General features: G+C 42.3%; 1 protein-coding gene and 1 long non-coding RNA gene across 2 annotated transcripts in view; one reads left to right on the top strand and one right to left on the bottom strand.

Annotated features, from left to right (window-relative positions):
- Nucleotides 1-11,889, bottom strand: part of LOC144094688 (uncharacterized) — a 183,625-nt gene extending 171,736 nt beyond the window's left edge. Inside the window, exon 1 of the long non-coding RNA XR_013306543.1 lies at nucleotides 11,624-11,889. This is a non-coding gene — a long non-coding RNA (uncharacterized LOC144094688). The remainder of the gene's footprint in view (nucleotides 1-11,623) is intronic.
- Nucleotides 11,890-13,227: 1,338 nt separating this feature from the next.
- The window catches only part of LOC144136759 (facilitated trehalose transporter Tret1-like), a 39,815-nt gene continuing 36,394 nt past the window's right edge, over nucleotides 13,228-16,648 (top strand). The window contains exon 1 of the mRNA XM_077669352.1: nucleotides 13,228-13,573. Coding sequence (XP_077525478.1) covers nucleotides 13,474-13,573 — 100 coding nt within the window. The 5' untranslated portion in view covers nucleotides 13,228-13,473. The remainder of the gene's footprint in view (nucleotides 13,574-16,648) is intronic.

Genomic DNA, 16,648 nt, shown 5'->3' with positions numbered 1-16,648 from the left:
CATCGCTGTTATTGCCGAAGATAACCGATCGTCGTTAAGGATAACGGACTGAATACCAAGAGAAGGCAAGCATAGCAGCGGAGATAAGGTGGCCGCGGCTGGCACAGGGCAGGGTTAATGGAGAAGTATAAGAGACGCCTTTGTCGAGCAGTAGACATAGTCAAGCTGACGATGATGATGATGTTATAATGCCCTTCTTAGCGAGAGTACCGACAGTGCTAAGCAGGAAAAATGAGTGGGTACAAAGAGTAAATAAAAATATAAATAGGAAGCCGTATGCAACCGCCCCTAGTGCGTCTTCACGTATACATAATCTATTAAACGCGAGTTTCTTTACCTCCTTGTGAGCAAACATCTACATCTGAACGCTTAGGAATTTCACGAAAGCATTCATAAACCGCGAGGGGTGCTGTGTAATGCGTACGCAAAATCAGGTTTTGCATTATTTCATGTGACCCGGAGTTCCCGGCTTCGAACCCGACCGCGGCGGCCGCGTTTCGATGGAGGCGAAACGCTAAGGCGCCTGTGCGCTGTGCGATGTCAGTGCACTTCAAAGATCCCCAGGTGGTCGAAATTATTCCGGAGCCCTCCACTACAGCACCTCTTTCTTCCTTTCTTCTCACAGTCCCTCCTTTAGCCTTTCCCTTACGGCGCGGTTCAGGTGTCCGCCGATATGTGAGGCAGATTCTGCGCTATTTCCTTTCTCCAAAAACCAATTCTAAATTTTTTTAATTATTTCATATTGTTTACAGCTTCACAAAGGCCCTTAGCTTTCACGCAATGAGGGAGGGGAGGCAGTTTTGTTTGTGACAGTGGTGTCTACAACATTAAGTATTATTGTTTTGCTATTTTGACATTATTTAGAATTGTTTTTATTGGTAGGTGCAATAACAGCAGATAGAGTTTAATTGGTGCTGCGCAGCACATTGTTATAGCTTCTAACATTCAGTAACAATTTAGAGATATTTGCACGACCCTACGCATACTCACGATGCTGCCGCTCGAAGATTGCTTAAACAAGTATGAAAGAGTTCGCGTTCTAGGATTTTTCATAATTATACGATATTACAATTAACGAACTACACAACAGATTTCAGACGCTTTATGCACGTTACAGAATTAGAGAATAAGATACTTTACTGCAAAGTGTACAAGCCACCGAATAGCTGCTTATAACTGAAGGTCATCTTTTATTGCTTTACATGAAAGCCTCTTTGCGTGGTACACATAAATGATACGAAATTATTATATCACGTCTGTGGCCATGCTTCGGCGTTGTTCGCTGATGGCTGTGTGTTAAAACGGCATCTTTACTGAATGCCTGAAAATTATGTCCTAAGCAGCGTTGACAAGAAGTGTGTTTGTGATGGCGACATACCTTTAAATGACAGTTTTTAGTATCTTAAAACGCGCTGTTGGCGGCGCTTTTCCAGTTGTTTTTGGCAAGCGCTCGCTTTGACGCAGCGAGAACTGCTATTCTCAACCCCTGATGTACAAACTCAATGACTTCGCAAGCTGTCCCACATTGTGCAATGATAGCCTTACGTGTTAGTCCCACGTTTAGACACAGTAGTCTACACACCATTGTTCCAAGGCAGTGACTAACAGTTTCATAAGTGGCTAGTCAGAATAATCAGGCTTCCCGTTTTTTTTTCATTTTATCCATCTTGCATACCCTTATTACGGGTATTAAAGGCAGACCTGAACAGTCGTTTCTCAGAAGTTCGTAGATCACGTGCGACATAACAGCAATGAAATGTTAATCTCCACTTTATGGAACGAATATTCCTAATGCGAGGTCTCCGTTTATTGCTCTAGACAGCAACTGCACTATTAAGCTAGCAATGGCATCGCTAATAAACGCAGAATTTAAATAACACTTGAAAAACTCAAGTAGGTACAGCTTTCATCGGTATGCAGTGAAATAAGTCAAAAATACAACGAGGAGATAAAATTTACTTCAAGAAAGTAGACGATTTAATTTTATTTGTAAGATCCCCCTCACTACTATTTAACGAAGACCACTGCAAAAATATGGCTACGCTCTAAACACGAAAGGAGTAAAAAAGGGAGTAAGCTATCTTCTAGCGCCTTCGCTTTTAGGAACAGGATATGCTGTGTAAGCCCTGGTGTAGATTTTCATCACCAATTATACAGAATACTTCCGGTTGGCATCGGAAAAAAATTTTCTTTTCAAAAACTACGAACTTATAGCAGTGACGATGACTTTAACCGAGGTTTCAGCCTCCTTTATTTGCTAGCCTTAAGACTTCCGGTGCCGTGTTTAAAAACATAATTCTGTTGCTATCTGCATAACGTTATAATACGCTTTGCAGTCGGATAAACTTTCCTTGCCGATAATAGTAAGCATTCTGTGTATTTCGTGATCAAAATTTGCTCCGGAACTTGGCCAGCATATCCTGCCCCTAAAAGGGAGTGTGCTAGAGGAGAGCTTACTCTCGTTTTACTCCCATAAGGGGTTTCTCGTGCTTAGAGTGTAGAATTGTAGAAGTGTAGTCTAAGTAGAGCTCCCACGTAAAAGTGGGATGCAAGACGTCGCACGCCATTCCCATGGTACGACGAAGTGCGGCGACAATTCTACGCGTATTAAGTATTAAAGTGTGACACGGTCATTTCAGAGTGGTAAATACTAGTGCGCACTGTCATCTAGGCGTGTACTCTTAAGACGCTGAGCAATTAATGCTGAGTAATTCAGAGAGTCGGTAATGACAACGAAAAAGCAAGCAGAAGAGCAGAGCTGCATGCGGCCGTCTAAAGTCAGGAAAAAATACACACATATATATATATATATATATATATATATATATATATATATATATATATATATATATATATATATATATATATATATATATATATATATATATATATATATATATATATATATATATATATATATATATATATAATGCAAATGTATCGACGAGAGGAGAATGAGGCCCAGAATATCTAAAAGAGTGTGGCCTGTTTTCAAGGTCCTTCATAGGCATTTCACAAAGAGTGGCTCCCCCACACTGCAGTCTAAAATAATATCCCTGCATTAACGCGTGTTAAGATACTTGGAAGGCAGGTTAAGCGGACCCATGCGCGTGATACGTGGCAATTAATTTCAGCAGTGTAAATATCAAGAACATGCCTCAGTGCTCGATTATTTATAAAATATCTTTTTTACTATGCAAGGTTTCAATGTAGTCCCAAATTTTTAGCGCACCCGGGCGGGGATCGTTTTTGGTAACACTTTTTTTAGCGGCCTTTAGCAGCTAAAATAACCAAGTAAAATAGTTAAAACTGAGGCGGGTTTAATTGCCGCTTAAGTGTCAAGCATTACATAGTGGAAAACTTAACTACAGTCTACAGACTAAAAAAAATGTACAGTTGCCAACCTGGCGGTTTTTTTCTTTTTCAGCCTTCCAGCTAGTCTGTTTCTTTGTAGTCGTTCTTCACATTTTTCACCATATACTCTATACCGCGTGCACGCTAGGCAGAAAGCTCTTAACTGGGGCCATATCCGATGTGTATTGTATGTGAGAATACTCCTTTATTGCTTAGGTACTTTGTGGGCTTGCATTATTACGGTGTAATACAGGCCACTGAAAACACAACGTTATATTATTCCGCTAAACTCGACTGCAGGATAGTGTCTTCGTGTTGTATAAAGCGCAATTTCCTCACTACTCGCTTCCTATTTCACGAGGATTCAAATCAAATCAACCAATGTTTTATTAAGTACCATGCCGATAACGACACACTCGTTACTTGATGGTGTTTATGGTATGGTATGGTATGGCATGGTATGGTATGGTATGGTATTCGCGGATTATCGTATTTATGATTATCGAGGATTATGATAACACTAGCATATCTTCACTTCGTTGTTGTTATGCTGTCACAGGACGATTGTAATTTTCTGTGGTCTTAGAACCTTTAGCGAAACACTTTAAACCACAAGATATAATGAGTACTTGTTATTTCCATTTTCAAGAGCAACCCACAGGCTAAAAAGACCTCAGTACAGCATGCTAAGTTAGTTTTATTTGTTAGTTGAGTTGTTTGTTAAATTAATTGTTAAGTTATTTAAAATAAGATCGAGATTATTTCACACAAAAAATATTAAAGGACAATTTGTTCAGAAAAGAATACAGAGCGTGCATTTATTTTCCCCGCTTGTGGCGCAATGTTGCCTAGTGCTTTCTTGATGCACTGACGACGGCTCTCCCGTTGGGGTATTTAAAAATTTCTTTTGACTGCGTCTTCTAATAGGCTTTCGTTATTGTGAACAAGATCAATAGAAATTTACCTTCCAGTAATTTTAGGAAATTTGCTGTATATTGGTAATAATTTGTCGGCATATTTCTTTGTTTAAATTAAATTCCCTTTCATTTTGAAATGAAATTTACGGCTCTAACTTTAAGAAGATAATTTGAGGAACATGTTTGTAGGGCCATTTCTCTCAACGTCTTGTTCCTGTTATAGCATTTCCTGCTAATCTTCAAATATACTTTCTAAAATCGGTGCGTGCGTGCGTGTGCGTGCGTGCGTGTGCGTGTGCGTGTGCGTGTGCGTGTGCGTGTGTGTGTGTGTGTGTGTGTGTGTGTGTGTGTGTGTGTGTGTGTGTGTGTGTGTGTGTGTGTGTGGAATATTTTCGCAAGCTTCTCATTTTCAGTACCTACAGTAATACACTTGCTCATGATAAGCTTTCGTCAAGTTTTTATAGGCCTTTTTAAGTCATTTGCCGCTTTTACACATAGCAAGAATTTCGTACGCACCATTTTTAGCCAACACTTCTATGTATTTCTTGTTTTCTTGCTTCCTGTAGGGTATAGCAATGCGAAGAAAATTATTGCGCTTCACTATTTCACACCGGCTAAGGCATAAGCCACAAAAGCTAAATTCTTCTCTGCTTTTGTAAAGCTCATGCTTACTGTTGCCCTCAACAGAACGGCACACTTATATTCCAGGAAACACAATAACATATGCCACCCTTTTCTCCTTTTATTGGTCCTCTCACAAAATATAAAAACAACACAAAAAACACAAAAACACAAAGAATACAAAATACAAAAAGTGAGAGGAAGCCCGGACCAGCAACCCTTTGCCACGTTTACCACAATGCAAGATAAAAGAAAAGGAGCGGAATTATCTAAAGAAGAAAAAAGAGAAAACAGAGCAGTAAAAACAAAACTAAAAACAAGAGGAAACCAAAGACATAGCACAGTCACAGCACAGAGTGTAAGCCACGATAAAAAAAAAGAATGTGAAAACCAAACTCACGGGACATCCAAGGTGTCAGCAGCGATCACAGACAGTCAAAGTACAGAGTGCAGGCCACGACAAAAATCAAGGCAGTAAAAGCAAAATCAAAACAATATATCTTAGCAAAGAATTTGACCGGGAGACCTAGTGCGCACTTGAAGATTTCCCAGAATCGGCTGGGTCCATGACCTTTGTAGGCTACGTGAGGAGATTATATGCCTCCTTCAGATAAAGGGCCAACAAACTTTGTGGCTCAGTACAACTTTAAAATGAAGCGATGGTGACTGCAATCAAATTAACGTAAAGCGAAAGGTAATAGATAGAACAGTATATGCAAGCAACACAGGAATTTTACGAGTATCATAAAAATATTTCAAATACTGGTGGCAAAACGCCACCCTATACGTTACGGTAACATCATCCGAAAAGCACCGTCTGAGAAATGTCAGATGAGTCAGGATATTCTTGCAGATACAGATACGGGAAACATTTCTACAGTTTGTCGGCGCTTTGTTTTTTTTTTTTTCTCCGCTGTCTCTACTACATGCTGCTGCTGATAGAGCGACCCGTACTCAGCAACGTCTTGAGATAGTTTTGTGTCCTCCGTTGAAACAGTGCCTTGAATAAAGGATAAATGACCTCAGCCAGCACATAAGAACACGCTTTGGCAAATTGGATACTGATATTTTTTAAAGCTAATTCAAACATGTTAAGGGCTAAATAATATGCACCAAGAATCGCCAATCACAGCCCTGGTAGGGGAAAACAAAGAAGAAAGACTTGATGCAGTCTGTAGCGAGGACTCAGAATCTCAGACAGGGTCACTGGCTGATGCTTGATTGTTCATTTCGTGTTCGAGATTGATCATCAACGGTTTCGCAGTTACTTCTCATTGCTTATTTCGCTTGGCCGGTTTTATTTTCACGAAGAAAACTAACACTGGTTGTATAGGCAATCCATGCATCTCCATTAATATAGCTATCTCACATATGTCACTTTCATGTCATTATAAAATCTGTAATTATTTAATTTTTACTTTTGCCTGCACAATAGCAGCCCTACACAGTCTTCCGCTAGACTTAAGATACCATAATTGCTCCTTTGAGCTCAGGTACGTCAGTAATCTTTTCAGATAACGTATCAGTGTGACGTTAAAAAATTAGCTTCAGTAACCAACAGGCCACTGAAAGAAAAATATCGAGAAAATTAAACAAGAAATATGTTCGCAACTTAATACAGACGGCTATTGTATCTCTTGATGCAATAGGGTCAGGTGATCAGGAGAAACAGTGAAGACTATAAAAAAGAGCGCTGCCATTGTCGATACGTGGTTTTGAACCGAACGCGCCATCGTTCCGCTGCCAAATTTCGCATTTGTACGACCGTGGGTCCTTGTTTCTAGACATTTCGACAAGTATTCTTGTCTGCCCTCCTTATCAGAATTGCCCCGCACCTCTCTTCGCAGTTGCGCATCATCAAGTATAGGAAAAGCACTGTATGGGTTATTTTAACAGTAGCGAAGCAACAAATTTTTTTTCGCTTTGCCGCTTGGCTCATCACCATATCATAAAAAGGCCGTTGTTTCAATTGTAGCCCTGACCTTCATGTTAAGACATTATAGCATTCACTCATATGTCAAAGAGTACCGTATATGTGGCAGGAGGCTGCCGAGGACTCTGGATTAGTTTTAACAGCCTGCGGTTCGTTACTGTGCGGCAATCTCTCACTACATGTGTGTTTTTGCGTTTATGCCCTATAGAAATGCGGCTGCAGCTCGTTAGTTGTAACCAAGTAACTCGTACTACGCAGCCGATCTCCACAGCCATTGATGAATGGCTATCCTCACGTTTGTACGTATAATCCTATGTTCAGCCAGAACTTCTGTTTGCACGAAGAGGAGGGAGGTGCTTTAATCAGAACGAGGGCTTTATATTCATTGGCTATCGCATTGCTACCCCACTGCTTTGTGTCACGGCTTGTTATTAAATAGCTTCACTAGACACATTGCGTGCAGTCAAAAGATAACGTCCACCGGTGCTAACCGAAGCGCTTGCTGCTTTAAAACCACTAGTTTTGGGCTTGCTCCAGCCAACTATATCACTCAGAATGGAGGCTTCATGAAGCAGATGGCAACTGTTGAAAAACTAAATATTACTCCACAAATGCTAGCAGTTAGCAAAATAAAGCCGTAGAAAAAACCACCAGTAACCATTCACTACGATAGGCGCCGCGTCAATTTACAGAGCATGCTGCAGTCAAGCATTCATGAAAAAATGCCAAACAATATACCTGTTTTAGCCAGACTTTAAATTTCATATAACCACAAAATCGTTTTATTGATGCTTTTAGGATGCCTTACGTGGTCGTCATTTAATATTTGAAGAGTATCTCTTCTAATATTTGAAGAGTGCTTCTGTTCCCTACGCTGATGGTTGACCACTGATATGGCGTCACTCATACTTCTGACAAAACGTAGCCTGATTGTATCGCATATTGCAGCACATAAATTGGTTATTGGAATTCGAAAGCGACCGTGGGGAATTATCTCTACATATAAGAAATACCACTCCGGATTCTGAGAATTCTTGTAAATTCTTGCACATTCTTGCAAATTCCGACAAATTCTTTTTAATGCTTGTAAATTCTGGCTGCCAATTCTTCAAAACATAAGCACGTTTAAGAATCTCGCTTTCTTAACAATTGCAAAATATTACGATTTTAGAATATAATCCATAAACATATTTCTTAAGAAATTCTGTGCGAAATAGTTGGCATGCCCTTTCCTGTTAAAGCCCTGGTATTGCGACATTGAAACAAAAAAAAATCTGTTTTGTTCACGTAAGATATACTTGCATTTTTATCGACGAACACATTATTTGAGATGCCTTTCAAGTCAACCGATTCACGTTTATAGTAATTAAGCTCCAAAAAAACTTTCTTTTTGAGGCCTGTTACATGTGGTATTGCTCAAGCCGCATGTACAAAATTTTCAGGAAACACAATGGACGGGCGAGGCCCTTGGCGCTGCACGTGCAGGAGTGCTCCACTCATTTCTCCGCTCTCTTTTCGTGACGTTCACTGCTGCGTAAAATGTCAAGTCTGACCTTTGAACAAATTAGCTGTTTGCGTGACCGAAAGTCGTCTCGCCTCATAGTGAATCACGGCAGCGACTTCTTTCAGGCCTGCTTCCATGACAGCTTAGTACGCCGGACACCACTCCTGTCTTAAGTGCGGCGGCAAGCAGAGCTCTCAGAGCCACTTTCTCGACAGCTAGTTCCGTCAGTTGTTGCAACTGCATCACTCCATGCCGACAACTTCTGCGGCATGATGAACAATCCCATTGAATGCTCTTTTTTCTGCTTCTCTTCTGCGCGTGCAATTGTAATTTGCATTCGTTTGTTTCGTGCCTTAAGCATCGAAGTTATTCGAGCATTCACGCGTTTCCTTCGATGATCAGCCGGCCGGAAATTAAAGCGCAAGTGATCTTGCCGCACCGGTAGGTACTTTAGCTCCTATGCATGTCTTCTTACTGCAAATATGGGCGCTCCTGCCTCTGGACTTGTTCCTTGTTTTCATTTTTTTTCTCACTACTGCTTGCACTGCATGTCATGAGTGTAGTGCTTTGCTCAGTTTCTCAATCCCAAATTCTCTCGGCCGGCTCCAATCATGCTGTTGCTCACATTACTTTCATACTACTAATAGGAATCCATCGGACATGCCACAGGTGATGCAGATGTGAAAATAGAGCAATACACAATTGTTGGCGAAATGACCCCAATTTAATTTCTGAAAGCGGTTAAGGAGCTGTATTTACTATGTGTGTTTCTTCGTTACTAATTGAAGTAGCACGTGACTAGGTTCAGCTCGTCATCGCCTTCATTGGAGCTGAGAGTATTGCAGAATAATAGAGCTAGGCGTTAGTTTGAAAAATATTCAAGGCTCTCCCAACGTAACTTCCGGCCATCTAAACTTCATTTCTCTTAAAATGCAGCAAAAGTAAGTTCTTATTTTTTTTTTCTAAGAACTAAAAATAGAGTTGAACCTGTTTTGAAAACCTTTTCTCGAGCAGCGAGACAGAAAGCGAGGTTATTGTGCATCGTAACTCTGTGTAAATTAATTAATTTTATAAACTCTGCTATGTTCCCAGTCTGTATAATATCACCTTAAGGCTATTTCACCTTGGAGTATTACTACGACGGTAAAGTAAGTTACTACGTTCCTTGGCCTAGCTCTTAATACTAAAGTAAATGTTCCAAAGCAGCGAAGGTGTAATTTGAACTGGAGAATCAGCTTGTGTATGAGGCGAATATTAACTACACTGAGCCGTTATGAGGGGGCTGTTGGGCCGGTAAGCTGAAACAGTTGCAGCTGAGCGGGCTGTGTATCTAGGCTGGCGAGCAGTTGTTATCTTTCTAGACGTTTCTACTCTCTTGTCGAAACACTTCTCAATGGGCACTGTGGGATAGAAATCTCACAGCCTTGAGAGAACACCAACACCAGTTATTATCTCGTGACCGCTCTATGTGAGTTGCATCGTCAAGTGCCGCGACACCGAACAGTGTTGTTTCTGTGCACAGCTAAGAACCAACAACCGCCATGACTTCAAGTGGTACTGGTGCGTTGATTCACTGCCTCTGGCAAGTACACTTCTGTCGAAGGATTTTTTTAAATTGCGCAAAATGCATTTCACGTCTACATGGTCAATTTCTTGTGTTCGCAAATTTTAAGTCCGTTTGTTGACGAAAACTTAGACCAACGCAGATTATTTTACAGGTAGGCTCGGAAGAAAAAGATAAAGAAGTAGCTCACGCGGTTAATTAAAAGAAACGTCCAAGTCAAGGGCACGACAACATGATGTACCTATGGTGACGCCTTGGTCATGCATAGTGCAAACTGGGTCGCATTGGTCATGCAGTTTATCTATGTTCTTCATGTCCAATTGCAAGGAGAAGAGTGAGAACTAGTAGTAGTAGGTGACGAAGAAGAACAAGATAATCTGAATTTAATACACGATCTTCAATCGATGCATCATATGCACACAAAGCTTGACGTGTATGCATGGCAACGCAACATGTCTCAACACGCACGCGTCCTTTGCAGTAGGGTGGTCGAGGGTGACAACGGCTAGCCTGCAAGTTTTTACGCAGTAGTTACTTATGCTCGCAGAATGCGGTTGTTGCGATCATTCCTACTAAATGTGCTCCGCGTACAAGCATTTGCTTCAAGTTCAACTACAGTAGTCTACTAGCATCTTGCTTCTCTAAACTTTACGACAACGCTTGCGTCATCTCGCACACCCTATTCAAGCACTCCGTCTAGCACAAGCACAAGTCGTAGCATTCAGAGGCTTTGAAGAGGTTATTTTCTAAGGTAACATATATCTCACATGCACTGAACCTTCCCCACATAATAATGCACTGGTGATCTTGAAAGCTTAAATGCAAACGCAGCGGCAAGTTAATAACAAGATGTAACAGTGGTGTACGTAACAGTAATTGCTAAGAAATTAGCCTGAATATCCCCATTGTTTGAGCAAAAACATCTAAAAAATGTTTTAAACAGTAGTTTTGGGGTAAAGATACGGCTTTTGCGGCGTCGTATTACGACTGTTGGCGGACACCAGAAAGCAGATGAATCGTCTTAAAGTAGTGAGCTGGTTGATGAATTTTTAATACTTCACTTTTCAACTAGTAGAGTTAGTAGCCCAGTTGCAATTAGATATTTTTAGGCGGTCGTTAGTATTAGCCATAGCCGTTTTTATAACTTAAAAAACGCGATTACCCTCGCCGCTGTGGCTCGGCAAAATATGGCTGCATCGTGCTAAAATACATGCTCTTTCGAAAGCATGCAGGCAGAGAAGACCCTTCATTGCACGTAACTAGTGTAAAAAGCCAAATTTTGTCGAGACACGGGACGAAGGGTAAATGCATTATCGAGATTATAAAATTCTGATATGGCTATGATTAACTACCGGAGACAAATCTCTAATTACAACTAGGCGCCTAACTCTTGTAGTTAAAATTTTAATTATTAGATATAAGTTAGCCAGCTTACTACTTAAGACGATTCACCGGTTTTCTGGTGTCTACCAACAATGGTAATACTATGCCGCAAGAGCCATATTTTTACCTCAACAAGCCTATTTCTGAACATTTCTTTAAGTGTTCGCTGAAACACCCGGTATAACGTTATACATGGTTACATATGGAAGTATAGCGCTGCACATAGTGCATGGCATATTCACTTTTGATATTTAGCCTCACTCGCGTTGTAAAAATTGGTCTAAAAGCTAAAAGCTCATCCACGGACCGCAGCTAGAAAAAGAAATAACGCTGAATACTTGACTTACGACTTCTCTTCACGGCTTCAGTCACGTAGCACTGTTGCAGTTGGCTAACTTCTGCTTCTTTTTTTTTTTGGAGGGGGGTTGCGGCGTCTTGTCAGGCAGATAGCGGCATAAGGTGACTGGAGAGCAAGCACAACTCTCCAATGAGACTTATCTCGATTTTCCTACACGTTCGGCAGTTTGGCACTCTGCACACAAGGCAAGGGCTTCCCCATGATGCAAGGATCGCCCGCTGTTAAGTCAACATTTTCAGAGCCTTCCACGGAGAAATAAACGTCCGTTTAACGAATGAAAGATCTTAGCACCCGCTTTTGAATCGGCACTCTGCCATGGCATGCTTCTTGGGCTCAACACACGTGATAATCTGGCTGCGCATGCGTCTCTCCGTATTATGCCTCACCAAAAATCTTATCGATGACATACTGCCAAAACAGGCAGCGCAATTTACAAACCAGTGGCTGGTCTATCCTTGACTAAATCGTATTTATCTTCTGTAAAATCAATCTGGTGATTCAGGATGAACACGTCAAATACAGGACTCTCGATAACTGCACCTTTGAGGAGGTTATTCTTCAATAACGGTAGTCTCTACACGTCGTGCGCACAGCCATTACAAAAAAAAATTCTTTACACTGTCTAGAGACAAACCTTATAGAAAAGTCTGCAGGTAACACAAATCCTGTAGACAGTCTATAGAAAATTTATATAGATTTATTGCCGTACACTTTTATTAGAATTTTGTGTATAGACAGCCTATAGACTATGAAGATAGAAAAAGAATTATCTATAGGAAGGCAACAGAGTCTATACGAAGTCTATAGACTGTCTCTAGACCATTTTTATAAGGGAGCAGTGGCAGTCTCTAATGTTCACACGATGCATTTTTTTATGAGAGCTCGAATTTAATGTTCCTTATTCTGAGCTTCAAGTTCTTCACAAAGTGCTGCTTTACACATGTTTAGCTCGAGTGAGTTGATCGATAATCATGAAACTTATGGGGGGGGGGGGGGGGGCCTAGCAGCAGACATTTGCTGTATGAAGTCGACGGCAGTCCTGTCTACCCTGTGGCACTGCACCCACCAACAAGAGCTTTGTGTATACTCTCCACCATTGGATTTTGCGCGACATCCTTCGTTTTTCACGTGTTTCCAATATGCTGCTTATATAATAGCGCCCTATTCACCCACTGACAAGGTCCGCGCACTTCATCTGCCAGCGACCTGAACGTATCTACGCCAAAGCTGCCGACGTACGCACCTTCTATCAGCCACGTTGCCCAACAAAGGAGCCGCCCTAAAACCGTATCTCCTCCGCATGCTTAGCTGTCCCATGCAGGATGCCGAGGGTGAGAATAACACTGGTTTCGCCATCCTCTTTCTCTCCCTTTCTCGTGGGGATGGTGGTCGGTCTCGAACACGGCTCACCGCGGTGCTCCTCGGGTTCTTATCGGCGGCCACTTCAAATTCACCCTCTACTTCGTCTTGTACATAGGCAGGTTTTCGGTCACGTGACGATACTTGTGGAGGCATGGAAGTGGGATAGAGAGAATTAAAGGAGAGAAAGAGAGAATTGGATGAGAAGATGGGACGCGGGCTTTAAGCTCAAGGAGACGACGTTATGGGCTCTTGTTAGCACGTTGCTCACCGCGGGAGAACTACGAAGACCCGCCCTTGTAGGATCGTCGACTGCACACTACAGCAGGCTTTAGGAGAGAAGAGCAGGCAACGCAGGCGCCGCGGAAAGCAGTGCCGCTGCTTTCCCTGTTGCAGATCTCCCGCAAAGCGGGTACCTTTAAGCCGGGAACTTTGGGAGCGGGGTAGGTTCCCGTGGAGTCATCCAGTCTGCTTCAGCTAATGACCAATAGCACTCTCGTAAGAATTCCTACGATGGGTATCAAGAACGAGCGTAGGCCATCCTGCACTCCAGATCGCCTGAACTGCCAGTTTGAGAAAGGTGAGCTTATTTTTCTTACTAATGTAAAGACGGAAGTCCGGTGAAGGTGCTCCAAATAGCTCTGCCGAATACGGAGCAGAGGGACGAAAGCTACTGAAGCGCTACATATTGCACATTTAGATTGCTTTTTTTTTAGCCAGAAGCATATACCTGCAAACTGCAAGGGCATAAGTGCAACATAAAGAAAGTTATAGTTATACGTAGCGCTTTGTTATCGCACCTATTGTCCCTCTTTTTCTTAGGTAGAGAACCGTTAACGCAAAGTTGTGACATTCAGGGACTCGCCTTTGCTGACTCAGAAAAAGAGAAACAACATTTATTAAAACGATGCCTGACAGCCGAAAATGCATTACAGGTTGGGCTCTAAAGTACTGACTGAAAACTTCGATTCCATTTCGCAGTCATGCAGTGGGTTTGTAGTCCAACGTGTGCATTGTGTGGAAAGATGTGCAGCAAGCAAGGCCGGGTAACACGAATTTCTTCGTTGATATTAGGTAGACCTCCAGGATACAATCTCATCAGCTATCAGAGCGACATTACGAGCTCTGTTACACACTCTGCAACCTCTGCTTGCCAAGATTTAAAAAGTGTGGAGAAATTTATCGCATTATTGCAGTTCGCATGCATTGCAGAGCAGTCTAAACATGGCTGTTTTCGTGCGGGTCACTTTACAAATGCTCTAAGTATTGGGTATCAAAACTTTAGCGCACACATAAATATATCAGAGAACGTGCCCAAACTGCGGTATCTAGATGTACTGGTCAACCAAAAAGAAAAGTCCAATGGCGGGATGGACAACATGCATGCAATGCGTTGCGCGTGCAAGCCAACATTCACTTTTGCATGCGCATGCCAATTGGTAAAAAGCAACTCTGGCAGCATGGCTTGCTTCGGAGGCGTACAGTGCCGCACCAATGGCACCTGTCAGGCTCTAAATCTCCACGAGGGGACGATAACCAGTCCTCATGTTTCAAGGCCATTTGGCGTTTATGGCGATGGAAGCGCTTCGCAAAACGATTAACAGGCAAACCATGCAGCCAGAAGACGTCTGACGCCTGCCGTCCATCCGGACGAAGTGTGCATGCTTGTGGTTTCCGTAGCTAGTCTGTTGGAGAGGGTCAACGTGTAACTACTTTGGAACGTTGAAGAATTGGCGAAGATACTTTACCACTGCCTGCAAGTTTTCGGAGTGGACAAAAAGTGTTTCAAAAAAAAGTAAAAATTTCGCAAGCGTGTTTGACACCACGAGCATGTTATTCTGTGCAGAGGAATGCGTTTGAGGGAAGCTGGGAGAAGAAAAAAAGATGAAAATATGAAAAATATACAAAAAATAAAACTGTGGCCATTAAACATGGTTTCAGAGCTTTATATGAAGCGGTCGTAAGTTTTGTTTTCCTGTTGTGACGCAAGCAGAGAGTCCGACGTGATGATGATTATGAATTTTTATGGCGCAAGGGCATCTATGACCAAAGAGCGCCATGGCATAAGATATTCTCCGATTACTCAAGGTCGGGTCAAAGACCCATTTCCCAAGCATTTCACTCCTCATAAGCCGAGCACCAGGCCAGGGCAAAGCTTGTACCCATTGTATACCGGTGGGTACCCGGCGGCACTGCGGATCGAACCTCACACCTCCCGCATGCGAGGCGGATATTCAACCACTTGGCCACCGCTCCAACGTGTCAGCCTGACACGAGACACGGTGGATGGCGCTGACACACAGACCGCGGCTTTTCAGCCTAACGACGGCTTACTACTAATGCAACTAAAATAATTAGCTGTAAAACAATTCTTTGATTCTGGGAGGTAGATATATATATCAAGAACGTGCTTCTAAAGTGCACTTTTCTTTGACATGAGCTAAGTGGACCGTTTGGTTACCCACCTTTGACCAATTTCGGGAACGTAAAAGATTTCCTCGCGCCCATGTTCGATTTACACTTTGATTTAGATAGGAGCCTCATATTGTGCAAGTCCGGTATACAGCCTTCCTGTTTGCATTGTATGTACATGTTGTCTCTAGCTCCGACTTTTGCTTAAAAATATATTGGTTAAAGCTTTCTATAACTGGAACATCGCAAACGCTGGACGATGCACGACACATAGACAGACGATTCAAAATTTCCTCCAGGGACAGCGTATCTTCGGAACACTTTCTACCGAGATAACTTCCGCCATCTTCTGAGTGCATGTAGCCAGAAATTAACCATACAGGGCTAGTGTACAAGACAAGAAATCATTGTGTAATAGGATCCAAATTCAGATGAAATGAAGGTAACGTATCATGGCAAGCTGCGCACAATAAGGCGGAACACACAAAAATACGAAACATGGCAACATGGTCCTGCTGTCTGTGCATCTGTATTGCATCCTTTCACAACATATCACAGGACGCGGATATGTTACACTGCTCAGCACCACTGACATGCTCATGTACATGATTCGAAATGTGCGATGAAGTCTTACATTCAGCGTTGCTGCTAAGCTACGTTCCGTTTAGGCGCATAGCCGATATGTTTTCGCGAACATGTCTGTGCACAGGCCACTTAGTGCTACTTAAAGGTCCTTCTGCATGGTTCTTTGCATGCATGGCAAAGTGAAGCGAAGTCATCAGATATTAGCGTCTTTCGTGAAGCCCTAATAGTGAGTTTTAGCACAGTATAGACTTATGTGCTAGCGTAGACGTATGCCGGAAAAACAGACGCTGGACACTTAGGTCACACACCTGCCGCTGTACATGCGCAGCAGGCATCCGGATATCCGGTGTACGTCTACGCTAGTACGGCTCTGTTAATGTGCTATCCTTTAATGTTTGTTCTACGGATGAAGTCCGCAAAAAAATTATCAGAGGAGATATCCACAAGAAAGCAATGCATTATTGAAATGGAGACTTGTAGCACTTTGATGCTTTGATGATGTCAGTGGGAACGCCTTAGTTGTCAAAACGACGTCAATAAACAAAGAGCAGAAAAAAACTTTTTCTAGCCTGCAAGTGTCTGCCCGTATTTGGGTGCATTCCGCCAGCCAGACGTGTCGTGATATTATTCCCGTCCAGTGTGTTGGATTTCGTGTGTG

Source organism: Amblyomma americanum, chromosome 6 (genome assembly GCF_052857255.1).
Source record: "Amblyomma americanum isolate KBUSLIRL-KWMA chromosome 6, ASM5285725v1, whole genome shotgun sequence".
In the NCBI taxonomy this organism is placed as follows: Eukaryota; Metazoa; Arthropoda; class Arachnida; order Ixodida; family Ixodidae; genus Amblyomma; species Amblyomma americanum.
This window is presented reverse-complemented; position numbering and strand designations above follow the sequence as displayed.